Here is a 14072-nt window from a genome sequence, read left to right as displayed (position 1 = left end):
AAAGCTTAACCAGTCAAATGCTTAACCAGCCAAATGCTTCTAGTTTCTGGTCCTCATGCCTTATATACCTTTCTGCTTTCTACCACCACTCCCTGGGATTAAAGGCGTGAGTCACCATGTCTGGCTGTTTCCAATGTGGCCTTGAACTCACAGAGATCCTAGATGGGTTTCTGTCTCTGGAATGCTAGGATTAAAGGTGTGAGTGCCACCATTTTCTAGCCTCTGTATCTAGTGGTTGTCTGTTCTTTGACCCCAGATAAATTTATTAGGGTGCACAATATTTTGGGGAATACAATACCACCACACATAGAAACCCATGAACTTTAGACTGACAACTGTGGAAACTGCATGGGACCATACTAGACCCTCTGCATACAGGAGACAGTTGTATAGCTGGGTCTGTTTGATGAGCCATGGCAGTGTGATCAGGATCTATCTCTGGTGCATGAGCTGGTTTTCTAGATCCTATTACCTATGGTCAGACACCTTGCTCACCCTTGATGCAGGGAGAAGGGGTTTGGTGTTGCCTCAACTGAATGTACCATGCTTTGCTGTACCTCCATGAGAGAACTTATCCTTTTGGAGGAGGGGATGAGGGGTGTGGGAGGGGGGTTAGGTGGCAGTGGGGGGAGTGGGAGGAGGGATGAGAGGGGGATCTGTGATTGGTATGTAAAATTATGGTGATATTTTATTTGTGCCGAAATGTGACTTTATTTGTATGTTAATAAATAAAGTTGCCTGGGGGTCAGAGCTAATAGCAAGCCATTTAGCAGAAGTCTGGCAGTGGTAGCACATACCCTTAATCTGATCACATGGCAGGCAAAGTCTCTGAGTGTTCAAGGACACAGCCAGCATGAACACACAAGCCTTTAATCCCAGTACCAACCACAAAGACCTGGAGGTCTGTATAGGCAGGCAGTGACAAGGAAGTCATGTGGTTGGGTTTAGAACCAATGAGAAGGCAGAGCAGAAAGGCAATTAAAAGACAGGTCACACAGGAGAAGGTCTCTCTCTCTCAGGGGAAGGACAGCAGCAACTGGTAAGCTAAAGGCTATTCGCTAGTGCTCTGACCTCTTGGGCTTTTAACTCTTTATCTGGCTCTGTGTTTCTTATTTAATAAGACCGTTTAGAATTACATCCACATAAAATGAATAAAAAGGTTTTTTAAATAAAACTAAAAAAACATAAGTGGTACCATCCAATGGCTTCATCAATGAGGTCTCAGACTGAATAAGAAGAAACGAATGGTGGGGGTGAGTAGAACTTCAACACCGTCTTGCTGTTTTCTAACTGCAGATACAGTGTGAGCAGTTGCCTCATATTCCTGCTGCCAAGTCTTCTGACTTCCACTGCTGTGCCCAGATCGTAACCCCCAGAGAGACCACCAAGGATGAGCATACCAGAATGCAAAAGCAAGGTTTATCTGTTACAAGTCACGACAGGGAACTCATCTCAAGCACTCACTGGCCTCAGCACAGTGAGGCAGGGAGGAGTTGCTCTTTCTTGGGGAAGATAGTTTTTATAGGCAAAACCCACAAAATTTCTTAGAGGGGAGGGGGTTAGTACGGGTCCATCCTTGATTGGTCCAGTCTTTCCCAGGCCTGGACTTTGTCTTATTTTACCTTTTCTGTTTGCCCTGTCAGGAGTTTTACAACTCATCTCCGGGGTCTGGTCATGTTATCTCTGGAGAGGGGCATCTCGTAGTTAATCAGTTACCTCCAGACATCCTAACTTTCTTTTGAAAACACCTGTCTTTACCCTCTCCAGGAAGGGGGAACTGACTCATTTTTAAGATATCTCTTTCCTCAGCTCTTTTGGGTTTCTGGGGGAACTGTGTCTGGGTCTTTTATCTCCAGTGCTGAGATTAAAGGCATATGCCACCATATTTCCATCTCATTTGGGTTTGAGACAGGATCTCTATAGCCCAAACTGGCCTGTGTTATGCCCAGATCGCATCCCCAAAGCCGCCACTGGAGACTTTAGGTACAGAATGCAAAAGCGAGGTGTATTCTAAGTTTACAAGCCTCAGCAGGGAGGCTGGTTCCAAATCACTCACACACAGCAGGGAGGTTGGAAGGAGCGCTCCCCTTTCTTTGTGAGGCTAGTTCTTAAAGGCACAGACCATAGAATTCATTTCAACCTGCCTCCCTTTTTTAGTCTTTTGGTTGAATATCCTGACTCTGTGTTTTTCAAAGTCCCTGTAGCAGATACAGCAACCTGGGAAAAAGCGGTCTAAGTTCTTATCTACACTTAGGAATCCTGGTTTAAGCTTCTCTTTGTCTGTAGGGGATGGGAGGGGGGGGGTTTACTGAGGTATCACACCACCTCAACTGTGAAGCAAAAGAAACTCTTTCCCTAAATTGCTTTTTTTTTTTTTTTTTGCAATACAATTCAGTTCTACATATCAGCCACGGATTCCCTTGTTCTCCCCCCTCCCGTCCCCCTCACGTTCCCCCCAGCCCCCCTCCATTCCCATCTCCTCCAGGGCAAAGCCTTCCCCACAGACTGAGGTCAACCTGGTAGACTCAGTCCAGGTAGGTCTAGTCCCCTCCTCCCAGGCCGAGCCAAACAATCCTGCATAGGCCCCAGGTTTCAAACAGCCAACTCATGCAATGAGCACAGGACCCGGTCCCACTGCCTGGATGCCTCCCAAACAGATCAAGCCAATCAACTGTCTCACCCATTCGGAGGGCCTGATCCAGTGGAGACCCCTCAGCCATTGGTTCATAGTTCATGTGTTTCCATTCATTTGGCTACCCTAAATTGCTTTTGACAAATATTTCACTAGTGATTAGAAAAGTTACACATGATAGCTGTTAATCTGTAAAAATCATTTTATTATATATGCATATCAAAACACTGTATTATATATCTTTACACAGGTAAGTATCATCCTCACCTGCATCAAGGAAACCTCTTTTTACAACAGTCAGACACCATTACAGAAAACCACAACCAATCAAGACAGAGAGTTGTGGAGTCCAGTCCCAAGGGATACACATACAACACAACTCCTGAAATTAAGGGTTAGGGATCATTGCTAAGAAGGGGCAGAAAGATTATAAAGCCGAAACAAACAAACAAACAAAACAAAACAAAATGAAAACAGGGAGTTTGCTGTGAGATTGTGCCTTCTAAGACTATCAGAAGCCACAATAGTTTTTAAAACATTGTAGGTAAAATATAAGAATGTGAGGTAAATTCAGGACAGGCACCAAAATGACACAGAGAAACCCTGTCTCGAAAAACCAAAAAAAAAAAAAAAAAAAAAAAGAATGTGAAGTAACTGGAAAATGATGGGTTGGAATTTAAGAAGTACTTGGTGCTCTTCCAGAGGACCTGGGTTTGGTTCCCAAAACCTGAATGACAACTTCCAACTGTCTATAACTCCAGTTCCAGGAGATCTAATACCCTCTTTGGCTTCCACGGCCACCAACCCCACACACTGTTCATAGACATACATGCAGGTAAAACACTCATATACAAAAACAAAATAAAACAGTGAATGAATATAGGACTATAAAAAGCAAAAGAAAAAATCTTTTCTCATCTCAAACTCAATTTCTCATCTCTAAAATAATTTACTGGGGCTAAAAGATGGTTCAATACTTGAGAGCACTCTCCCAGAGGGTCCAAGTTTGGTTCCCAATACCAGCATATGATGGCTCCCAACTGCCTATAACTACAACTCCAGGGAATACAATGCCCTCTTACAGCCTCTTCATGCCCTGTTCTCATGTGCACATAGCAATACACAGACACACATAATTAAAAGTAATTTGTTATGTTTATGCCTCCATGTATGCCTATGTATCATGTGTATGTACCTAGTGTCTTTGGGGACCAGAAGACAGTATTCAATCCCCTTGTTGTAAACTGCTATGTAGATACTGGGAATTAAACTTGGGTCCTCTGGAAAGCAGCAAGTGCTCCTAATCACAGAGTCATCTCTCCAGCCCCTAAAATAATTTTAAAAAATAAAAATTACTGGCAGGATGATATGGTTCTATGGTAGAGCATTTACCTGGTATGAGTGGGAAGTTCAGTTTGATCTTCAACATAGAGAAAGAGGTGGGTAGAGTAAGAGAAAGAAAGAAATTATCATTTGTATTTATTTTTTTGCATTGCATGAAGAATTTTAATAAAGATTGTCAAGTTTAAAGTTTCAAGGTCTCAAAAAAAACAACAAAAGACACCGCAGAGAAGTGTTAAAACAATTCTGCATTTCATCTGCAGTATCTTCTCCCCAGCTTCCCTTCCCTGTTTATAAGTTTGCCCTCCTTGACCCCCTCACTTTCTCTGCCTCATTTGCTAGCCTGTGTTCAATCAATGCAACTGCCAGTCTTTCTCTTGCTATTTTCACTTTCTTTTCCTGCTTGCTAATATCTTCTTCGGTGACGAGAATTTGATTGCAAAGGATCTGTGGGATACTTGTTTCTGGAATCATCTCTGCCAAATGTAAAGATGACTCATGGGTGGTCATGGGCCTAGAGCCAATGCTGTTGGCTTGAGTCTCTGTAACAGATACATCTGTGCCTCTGGGTGTAAGGTCTTGCAAAGCTTTGGCTAGATCTGAAGTGGTCAAAAGTTCTCCTGCACTGCTGTAGGCCTGGAGTCCTTGCAGTCTCTTCTGCCAGCAGGCTTGTTGGGGCTTGTCCAGGCTCTCCTCCCAATGATGATATCTTACCTCATTGCCAGGATGGGATGTGATTCTAGTGACTGGCCTCTTGAATGTATAACTAGACATTCTCAAGGGGATTGAGGTGTTTAAACAAGGCTTTGGCTTTGATAGGTTCTCACAGTCACATTGCTTCCTCTGTGAAGTCTTGCCCATCTGACTCCTTTCTTAATCCTATTAGCATAAAAGATAAAATTGGAATAATGTGATGAAGGCTGCCTTCTTGTATTATCCATGTGATACCAATTAACAATGCTGCTTTTACTTTCTACCTTCCCTCTATCCCTCTGGTGATAGATTTGACCTGTATTCAGGGACATCATTAAGCAGATCTAAGCTGAGCGCAGAAAGCTCTAAGTCAAAATTCTCCAACCATTTGGCAAAACTCTGTCCCTGCTTGAGTGTATTTTTATTCTCTCTGGATCCACTGCCAAGAGCTTGAGACCTCAGATCCCCTGTCATGATACACAGTCCTGTCTTCCTCCAAGTCTCTAATTTTGCCATTCTTCTATGTTATTTGACAATGAATATGTTATGAACCACTTGATTTTCATAGCTCCTTTAACATTTAAATCAACAGTGAAATTAGATTGTAAGAGCCAGAGGTTGGGAAAGAGCTACAGAAACAGCATTTTCTGAACACAACAGGGCCATTGCAATCAGGAACTCACAATAACTCTAATTACTCGCACAAAACCTGTACAAGATCAGGTCAGCAAACATTCCAGCACAGATGTGGGAGAAGCTCATGGCAGTTGATGGCTGCTGAGGGAGGAACAGTAAGTTTTCTTCAGGGATGTGGCCTCTGATGGGTTGCTTCAGTGGATGGCCCTACATCCATGCACATACTGGAAGCACTAATAACTTTCAGTAGATTTAAAAAGAAGGGCATGGAGTTGGAAGGGAGAAGTGGTGAGGGTATTGGGTGAAGCTGGGGGGGGCGTGAAATAAAAGATGATATGATCAATACATTTCATACATGTATGAAACTTTCAAAGAATAAATATGTATTTTAAAAAATTAATAGCAAAACTACCAACAATATCATTCTTGAAAAATCACCACAAGACCTGAGACATATTAATCAACCCAAAAGGTCATGTTCAAAATAGTTTAGAAAACCTATTCACAGCAGAGCAGAAAGAAAAGAAAGAGGGATGGAAGAAGGAAAGAAGGAAAAGAGGAAAGAAGGAAGGAAGGGAAGGAGAGGGAGGGAGGGAATGAGAAAGGAAGAAAGGAAGGAAGGGAGGTAGGAAGTAGGGAAGGAGGGAGGGAAGCAAGCAAGGGTGGAGGGAGGGAGGGAAGGAGGAAGGGAGGAAAGAAGGGAGGGAAGGAGGAAGGAAGAAAGGAAGGAAGGAAGGAAGAAAGGAAGGAAGGAAGGAAGGAAGGAAGGAAGGAAGGAAGGAAGGAAGGAAGGAAATGTATTCGCTCACCACCAGATTTTGATTTCTAGTGTTTTTTGCTAGATTTTATGTCACAGTACATGGCACATGAATATTTCTCAAGAACAAAAGTTTACTCTAGAATACTTGCCTCCCTTTTTCATTTACTAATGTTTATTAATAGGTATTACACAAAGGGGCTTCACCGTGGCATTTCCATATTCACAAATACGTACTTTGATCAGTCACAACTAATTGTTCTTTATTGTGCCTCCTCTCCCTCCTCCTTTCCCCATTTCCCTTCTACATGTCTCATGTTTTCCTTTTTCATGTTATATTCTTTTTTATTTAAAACACACTTCCCATGTTGAAGTGGCTCTGAAGGTAAGGGCCCCTGCTGCTGAACCTGATAATCTGAGCATGGCCTCCCACGAGCTGTCCTCTGACCTCCACATGCTTGTCATGGCAAACATATCTATACACCCCCTACACTCAAAAAAAAAAACAAAACAAAAAAAAACCACAAACGTTAAAACTGCTTTAAATACAGAGTTTTCACACGAGAGGAAATATGGTATTTGTCTTTTCTTTCGGGTGTGTATGTGTAGAATGTGCATGTGCTTATGTCTTTGCATATGTGTGCACATATGCATGTGCGCCTGTGGAGGCCTGAAGTTGATGCCAGAGACCATCTTCAATAGACTTCTACTTTATTCATTGAGGCAGGGTCTCTCATTGAACCTAGAGTTCACCAATTCTGGGTGGTCTAGATAGCCAGCTTGCCCCTGAGATCCATTATTTCTGCCTCCTTGGTACTGGGATTACATGTGGCCACCACACTTGCTTGCTTGTTTTGTATTTGTTTTTCAACGTATTTTATTTTTGAGATTATATTACACTATTTCTCTCTTCCCTTTCCTCCCACTAAGCCCCCTTTTGCCCCTCCTTTCGCTCTTTTAAATTCATGACTGTTGCACAAATCCTAATTGGTCTTATAATAAAAACCCAGAGCCAGATACTGGGGTAAATGCTGAAAGACCAGAGGAACAAAGTAACAAGCCACTAGAGAAACTTCTCATCACCACCAAATCCTGGGGCCGAAAGGGAGGCGAGAGCCTATCTCCACAAATTCTCAGACTGAATGCCAAACTCTAGTCTCCTCTTGCCTTACATTCCTTTCTCTGCCCAGCCATATCACTTCCTGTCTCAACCTTCCTAATACTAGGATTAAAGGCATATGACTCCCAAGTACTGGGATTAAAGGTGTGTGCCACCATTGCCTGGTCCTGTTTCTCTTTTGAACTTACAGAGATACAGATAGATCTCTGCCTTCTGAGTGCTAAGATTAAAGGTGTGTGCCACCACTGCCTGGACTCTATGTTTAATCTAGTGGCTGGCTTTGTCTTCTGACCTTCAGGCAAATTTTACTTTTTATTGTTTATTATTAATGAATACAAACAAAATATTATCAGACATGACCCCTTTTTTTCATTAATTGTTGTTACGTGCTACCCATATATACATATATTCCTAAATATTGGCTGGCTTTAATGTAGGTTCTTGGGATTCAAACTCCAATCTTCATAATTGCATAGAAGTGTTTGATCCACTGAGCCATCTCCCCAGTCTGGTATTTATCTTTCCAAGTCTGACTTCTTTCACTCAATATGATGGTCTCTAGTTCTATCCACTGTCCTGAAAATGGCAGAATTTCATTCTACTTTATGGTTCAGTAACAGTCCACTGACTGACTCTAGAGCTCAGTTGATAGAATGCTTGCCTAGCATGCACAAGACCCGATGTTTGATCTCCATAAAACTGAGTGTGGTGATGTAGGTTGGTAATGATAGCACGTGGGATATGGAGGAAGGAAGATTAAAAAATTTAAAGGCATCCTCAGCTACAAAATGAGTTTGAGACCAGTCTGGGCTACATAAAAGCCTGTCTCAAAAATAAAAATTTCTTTTGTCTATATATGCTACATTTTCTTCATCCATTCATAAGATGATGGGCATCTGGGCAGATTCTACAATTTGACTTCTGTGGAAATTGTTCTTCTTTTAGGTTAACATACAAGTACAAGCATTTACAGAAGAGTATGATCATGTGATACACACACACACACACACACACACACACACACACACACACACACACACACACACACACGGTATTATGATTAAATCAAGATAATTAGCATTTTAACCATCTTAGCATTTACCATTTCCTTGTGTTGGGAAGCTTCAAATTTATCTTTCCTAGTTCTTTATAATATGTATGAAATATTGTGAACTACAGTCACATGCTGTTATAGAATATAAGAACTGATTCTTTCAGTGTAACTTTGGTACCCATTATCCAAGCTCCTTCCTCCTGATCCCACATTAGTACTCAATTCCACAGTCTATGAGCTCAATAATTCCATTGGTATTACTGAAAAATTCTTTTCCATTTACCTTACCTGCCTTGTAAAACTTCAAGTTTGGAAGACTGCCAGCCTTATGATACCTGTGGGAAGAAAAAACACAACATACTATTTTGGTGCAACTATAAATACAAAATATTTAACACTAACATGGGGGAAGTCCTAAAGCCTGGGCATTGATCTCTCCTTTTATGTGTTAGTCTATCAGTCACTGAATTTCCCTTAAACCTGATACTTTATTTTTATTTTTTGTCATTTCCACTTTTAGTTCCACTTTTTGTTGCTGTGATAAAATACTCTGGCAAAAACAATGAATGGCTTATAATTCCATTATATTATAGTCCATCACTGCAAGGAAGTCAAGGCAGATATTTACATCCACAGCCAAAAGCAGAGGAGTAAAATGCTCATACTCTGACACACTCATGTTCCCTTAAAACTTTCCCAGTACTTCATGGAGAAACTGTAAACTAGCCTGAAGTTTTAGGGGTCTAGTTGACATACTTAGACATATGTTAGACTCTTTGTAAATTTCTTCCAATTATGTGATATTTCCTTTATCTCCCAATCTGAGATTTTCCCCCTCTTCCTATTTTGTAACCTCATGCCCACTAAGAAGTCCCTCAATCTTCAACAACTCTTTTTCTAGGGAACCCTTCCTTCGGCATAAAGCCATGTTTACGTTTCTCTGAACTACATAGAAACTCCTTGCCTAACCTTTTCTGCCCCTTCCTCTTAGCACAAACTGCTCAAAAAGGGACATCTATATGATGTTTTTCTGGAGCATCTTACCTCCAAGCAGCTCCTCAGACTATTTGGAACCTTTGTATGTTGTCATCATTCTGTGGCTCCTTCCCTTGAAAAAGTCACAATGACCCTTTGTTATTAGATCCAAAAGGAACTTTTCACACAATCTCTAGGTAGGGAGCATTTTTTTTTTTTTTTTTTTTTTTTTTTGGAGACAGGTTCTGGCTCCACATAATCCTTGTTAGCCTTCAAATTGCTGTATAGCCCAGGCTGGCCTGAAACTCACAATCCTCCTGTCTCAGCCTCAGCCTCTCAAATGAATTATCACATGTAGCATAATTATAAATATCATGAATACACAGCATTACTTCTGATACAATTCATACATTGATATGTGCTACTAACAAACAATTTCTAGAATGTATTTTTTTAAAAAAATGTAAATAACTATAGAAACAATAATGGCTATGAATAAAAAATTTGATAGGTCTTTATATTTTCAGGATAAACAAATAATGTCTTTAAGATTAGTATATTTAACCAGATTTCAACATTTTACAATGCACACACATATCAAAACATCAAGGGTCACATGGTTCCTGCTATGGCTTGAATCCGAACTGTCCCCCACAGGCTTATGTTTTGAATTCTCAGTCCCCAGCTTATGGCAGTATTTGGAAGGCATAGAGCCTTTAGCAAGAGGGTCCTTGATAGCAGAAGGAAATCACTAGGAATAGGCAATGTGAACATTGTAACCACCTCTGGTTCCAGATCACCTGTCTCTGCTTCCTAGTCTGCCCACATGCATACAACTGCTGTCTCCCAATCCCAAAGCCAAGAATCCTACCAGGATAGATGGTAACATTGTGAAACTGTAGCTAAGTAAACTTTCCCTGCCTTAAATCATTTCTATGATATTTTAATCCTAGTTATGCAAATGTAACTAATAAATTATTCTATAAATAATATAAAACTTGTTATATTAACTAAAAACAAATTTAACTTACATAAAAATATTAATTTGGGGGCATAGTATATAATAACTTTTGTGTCTATATAATGCTTCAGGTTGTTGATAAATTTTATCATTTTTATGTCTTTTTAAATTTTTGAGAATTAAATATATTTGTGAAGTGGAATGTGATGTCTTGATGTATTCTCTGTCATGAAATCCTAGTCCTTGCCTTAATTCCTATAGCTTATATGGCCCACCAGCTTTGAAGATAATTCTCTCTCTGGTGGCACAAAGGATACAGGGTACAGAAACAAGGACAGAAACTGGGATTTTCTAACAGAAAGGAAATAATATGGCAGTATAATTGGGGGGGGGGAGGTGTGAGATAGAAAACAGATGAGAGAAACAAATGCCAAGGGAAGAAAGAGAGACAAAGAGAGAATAGACAGTCATTGAGAAATAAATAACAGAGGAAGAAATGAAAACCGAAATGTAAACGGAAAGGGAGGAAAGAAGATGGAGACTGAGGAGGAAGAGGAGCAGGTAAAGAAGGAAGAGGTAGAGGAAGAGGAAGGACATTCAGATGAACAGAGAAAGAAAACAATCTCAGGGTAGCTACCGATCATAATCTTTTGCTTTAAAAAGTATCATATACAAAGCATAAAACAGACCTTCTGACCCATTCTTCAGTGCCTGGCCCGGTGGTATTGATGACCTTCATACTGTTGTGCAGCCATCGCCACCGTTCATCTCAAGAACTGTCACTTCGGAAACAGAAATTCTTTTCCTGCTACCCACTAACTCTTTATCCCTCTTCCCAGGCCAGGGCATCTACTGTTCTATTTTCTACTTCTATAAATTTGACTACACTAGGGATAGCTGTATGTAGAAACAGAGAGCATTTATCTGTTATGACTGGCATACCTTGATCAACAAATATTTTCAATCATGTTGTACTATATGTCAGAATTCCTTTGCTTTTTAAGGCTGGTTCCTATTCCAGCCACACATAATTTTACACTCTACAGGCTGAGAGTGCTGGCGACTCATTGCCCACTCTGGGCCCTGCATAGTGTCCACTGAGAGCTGCTGGTCACTTGCAGAACATCCCACAGCACACAGATGATTGCAGCAGACATGGAACCAGGAACAGAACTCCATCTGTGCCTGGGAACTGAAGTTGACATCCTGGCTCCAGTCAGCCCTGCTGCTCACACTCAACATTGTGGTCCTTGTTTTCATTCCTGAGAATAGATTAAATTCAAGATAAATCCACTTCAGCCAAGGGAACACAGAATGTCAAACATCTGTATGCAACAAGGTTAAGGCAATGACTCCCAACACAGCCTAGGATTTGTGTCTTGCATAAAAAGCCTATATTATCAAATTAGTATATATTGGGCCTGAAAGATAGCTCAGTGGGTCAGGGTGCTTGATTCCAAGCCTGACAACATAAATTCTATGCCTAGGACCCATATGGTAGAAGGAGAGAACTGACTCCTGAGGAATGTCCTTTGATGTCTGCATGCAGACACACACAATAAATAAAATGTTCTTTTAAATTAACATGTTAATTGCACAAAGGAGTGGGTTTATGATATTCCCTACTATATTTTTCCCCCAGATTCCATGTATGACAGAAAACATGTAATATTTTTCTTTGGAGACTAGTTTATTTCATTTCATTCACTATGATTATTTAGTATAGTGACCCTTGTCCATTCTTTTCTGCAAATGACATATTCTTTATGGCTGGATAGAGTCCCACTGTATCTATTTACCACATTTTATCCATTCCTCTGCTAATGGGTACACAGGCTGGTTGTACCATAGCTACTGTGAAGAATGAGGTAACAAACATGAGTATGTAGGTATATAATATGTAGCAAGCTTGTGTAGTTTTTGTCAAATTGGCACAAGCTAGAGCCATCTGTGAAGATAAAACCTCACCTGAGAAAATGTCTCCATCAGATTGGCATGGAGACAAGGCTGTGGGGCACTTTAATACTTGTGATTGACGTGGGAGAACCCATACCACTGTGGGCAGTGCCACCCTGGACAGGAACTCTTAGGTTGTATGAAAGTGTGAGCTACCTAAGGGACAAAGACAGTGTTCCTCCATATCTCCTGTTTTATTCCTGCCCAGACTTCTCTCAGTGATGGACTGAGATCAGGATGTGTAAGCTAAATAAATCCTTTCTTCCTCGAGTGGCTTTCTTGTCAGAATGTTCTATCACAGCAGTTGAAAGCAAACTAGAACACTGACTGATTCTTTATAGTAAATACCCAATAGTATAGCAGGAGTTAGTATGTCTTTCATCAAGAAAAGAAAAAAATACATATTGTTAAGGATACAGAGTAAAGAAAATTTTATACACTGTTTCTGAGAATGGAAAATAGTGTAGTCACCATGGGATTTCTTCAAAACATTAGAACTACAACAATCACTTGCTCTAAATACAATAACCCTTCTCCTTCATCCCAGAAAGCCCCAGCAATTAGAGTCATACGGTGAATAATTTTTGTTATCCCTACCCAGTGTTCATGCTGAAGTTTTCTGCTCATACCTGCAATTATTTTACCACAATTCATTATATAGATATGTGTAAAATTGTCAAAAAATTAATATAAATAATGTTGGCCTTCAAGAAGCAAATTGCAGAGAAATGTGTACAATGTACTTCTAGTAGGCTGTATAATCATGGAGAATAGACTGAAGAAAGGTTACTGTTGAGTGATCTGTTACCACTCTTGGTGGCCGTATGAGGCTGGGAGGATGGAGCCTAAAAATGAGGCAGACTGAAGTCTCATGCAATAGCCAACTTTATTCAGGGCATCAAACAATTTATAGGGTATTCTGAGGGTTAAGCAGGATCATATGAGCAAAGTTCATATGAATTCAAGCTTTATACAGTCACAAGGACAAAGCATGTTCACATGCATTTAGGCTGTATACCAGTAGTTCTCAACCTTCCTAATGCAATCCTTTAATACAGTTCCTCACGTTGTAGTGACCCCCAATCATAAAATCATTTTCCTTGCTACTTCATGTAATTTCGCTACTGTTATGAATCGTACTGTAAATATCTGTGTCTTCCAATGGTTTTAGGCAATCCATGTGAAAGGGTCCTTCAAACCCCCGGTTAAGAACCACTGCTGCATACAGTCATGAGGACAACCCGAGCTTGGAAACATCATCTGAATAGTAAAATAATCTGAAGTAAACCCACTCCTATTTATTAAATCTGGGAGGGGCATGAAAGCACATTTCGAGAACAATTTTGTACTTGGAGGGCTGAGGTCAAAGGACTCTTGTCCTGTTCTCTTGGAGTTTTTTCACAAGCAATCAGAATTCTCCTTACACGGCTTCATTCACGGACCGTGTTGTTACATGGTCCAAGGCGGGTCACCTGCAGTAGCACCCCTGGGGATGATCTTACATTCCCTAGGACCACAGGACTCACACACCCCACACTACCAATGCCCGTCCATATTCCCATCCCTGCAATTCCATTCCCTGTTCCTTGGGACACAGCAAGCCTATCTCACACCCTACACTACCATTGGCCACCCCTAAAACTAATCTCCACCCACAGTCAGTTCACTCCCTCCAGGCTTTGTCTGTGCCTATCATCCTGCTCCCGGAACTAATCCCCACCGCAGCCACTCCCTCCGACTATCCTCCCACCCCCATCCCGTTATCATCTAACCCGCCGGCCAAGCTTAGCTCTTCCCGTGCCCAGGTTCTGTTCCTCCAACAGTCCCCCGACGCCGGAACCGCCCCTGCTCTCCTTGGCTGGTCTATCCCGAAGTCCAGTTGTGTACAGAGTCAATAAGCAAACTAGAAAGAACAGTTACAATCTACAGGGGTCCACGGATGCCAAA

At 41.0% G+C, this 14072-nt stretch overlaps 1 protein-coding gene across 5 annotated transcripts; it reads right to left on the bottom strand.

Moving 5' to 3' along the window:
• Positions 1–2812: 2812 nt before the first annotated feature.
• On the bottom strand, positions 2813–14072 carry Mbd3l1 (methyl-CpG binding domain protein 3 like 1). Of its 5 annotated transcripts, none has more exons than XM_052753160.1 (4): positions 13898–14072; positions 9278–11431; positions 8522–8568; positions 2813–4852 (listed from the first exon to the last, which is right to left on the bottom strand). In XM_052753160.1, exon 4 carries the CDS (start codon positions 4832–4834, stop codon positions 4265–4267), a length of 570 nt encoding a protein of 189 aa, XP_052609120.1. In that variant the 5' UTR covers positions 4835–4852; positions 8522–8568; positions 9278–11431; positions 13898–14072; the 3' UTR covers positions 2813–4264. The 5 variants fall into 5 exon arrangements, with proteins under 5 accessions (XP_052609120.1, XP_052609136.1, XP_052609126.1 ...); XM_052753176.1 differs by lacking the exon at positions 13898–14072 and having other exon boundaries at positions 9278–9341; positions 10859–13859; XM_052753166.1 differs by lacking the exon at positions 13898–14072 and having other exon boundaries at positions 9278–9341; positions 11112–13859.

The sequence above is a fragment of the Peromyscus californicus genome, unplaced genomic scaffold, assembly GCF_007827085.1.
Source record: "Peromyscus californicus insignis strain IS unplaced genomic scaffold, ASM782708v3 Scaffold_11__1_contigs__length_118956290, whole genome shotgun sequence".
NCBI lineage: Eukaryota > Metazoa > Chordata > Mammalia > Rodentia > Cricetidae > Peromyscus > Peromyscus californicus.
The sequence above is the reverse complement of the archived record's forward strand: the minus strand, read 5'-3'. Positions and strand labels throughout refer to the sequence as shown.

What these genes read in the sequence shown, in the direction of transcription:
- Mbd3l1 (XM_052753160.1), bottom strand. Translation starts at nt 4,834, where the DNA reads ATGGGCAAGACTTCACAGAGGAAGCAATGTGACTGTGAGAACCTATCA.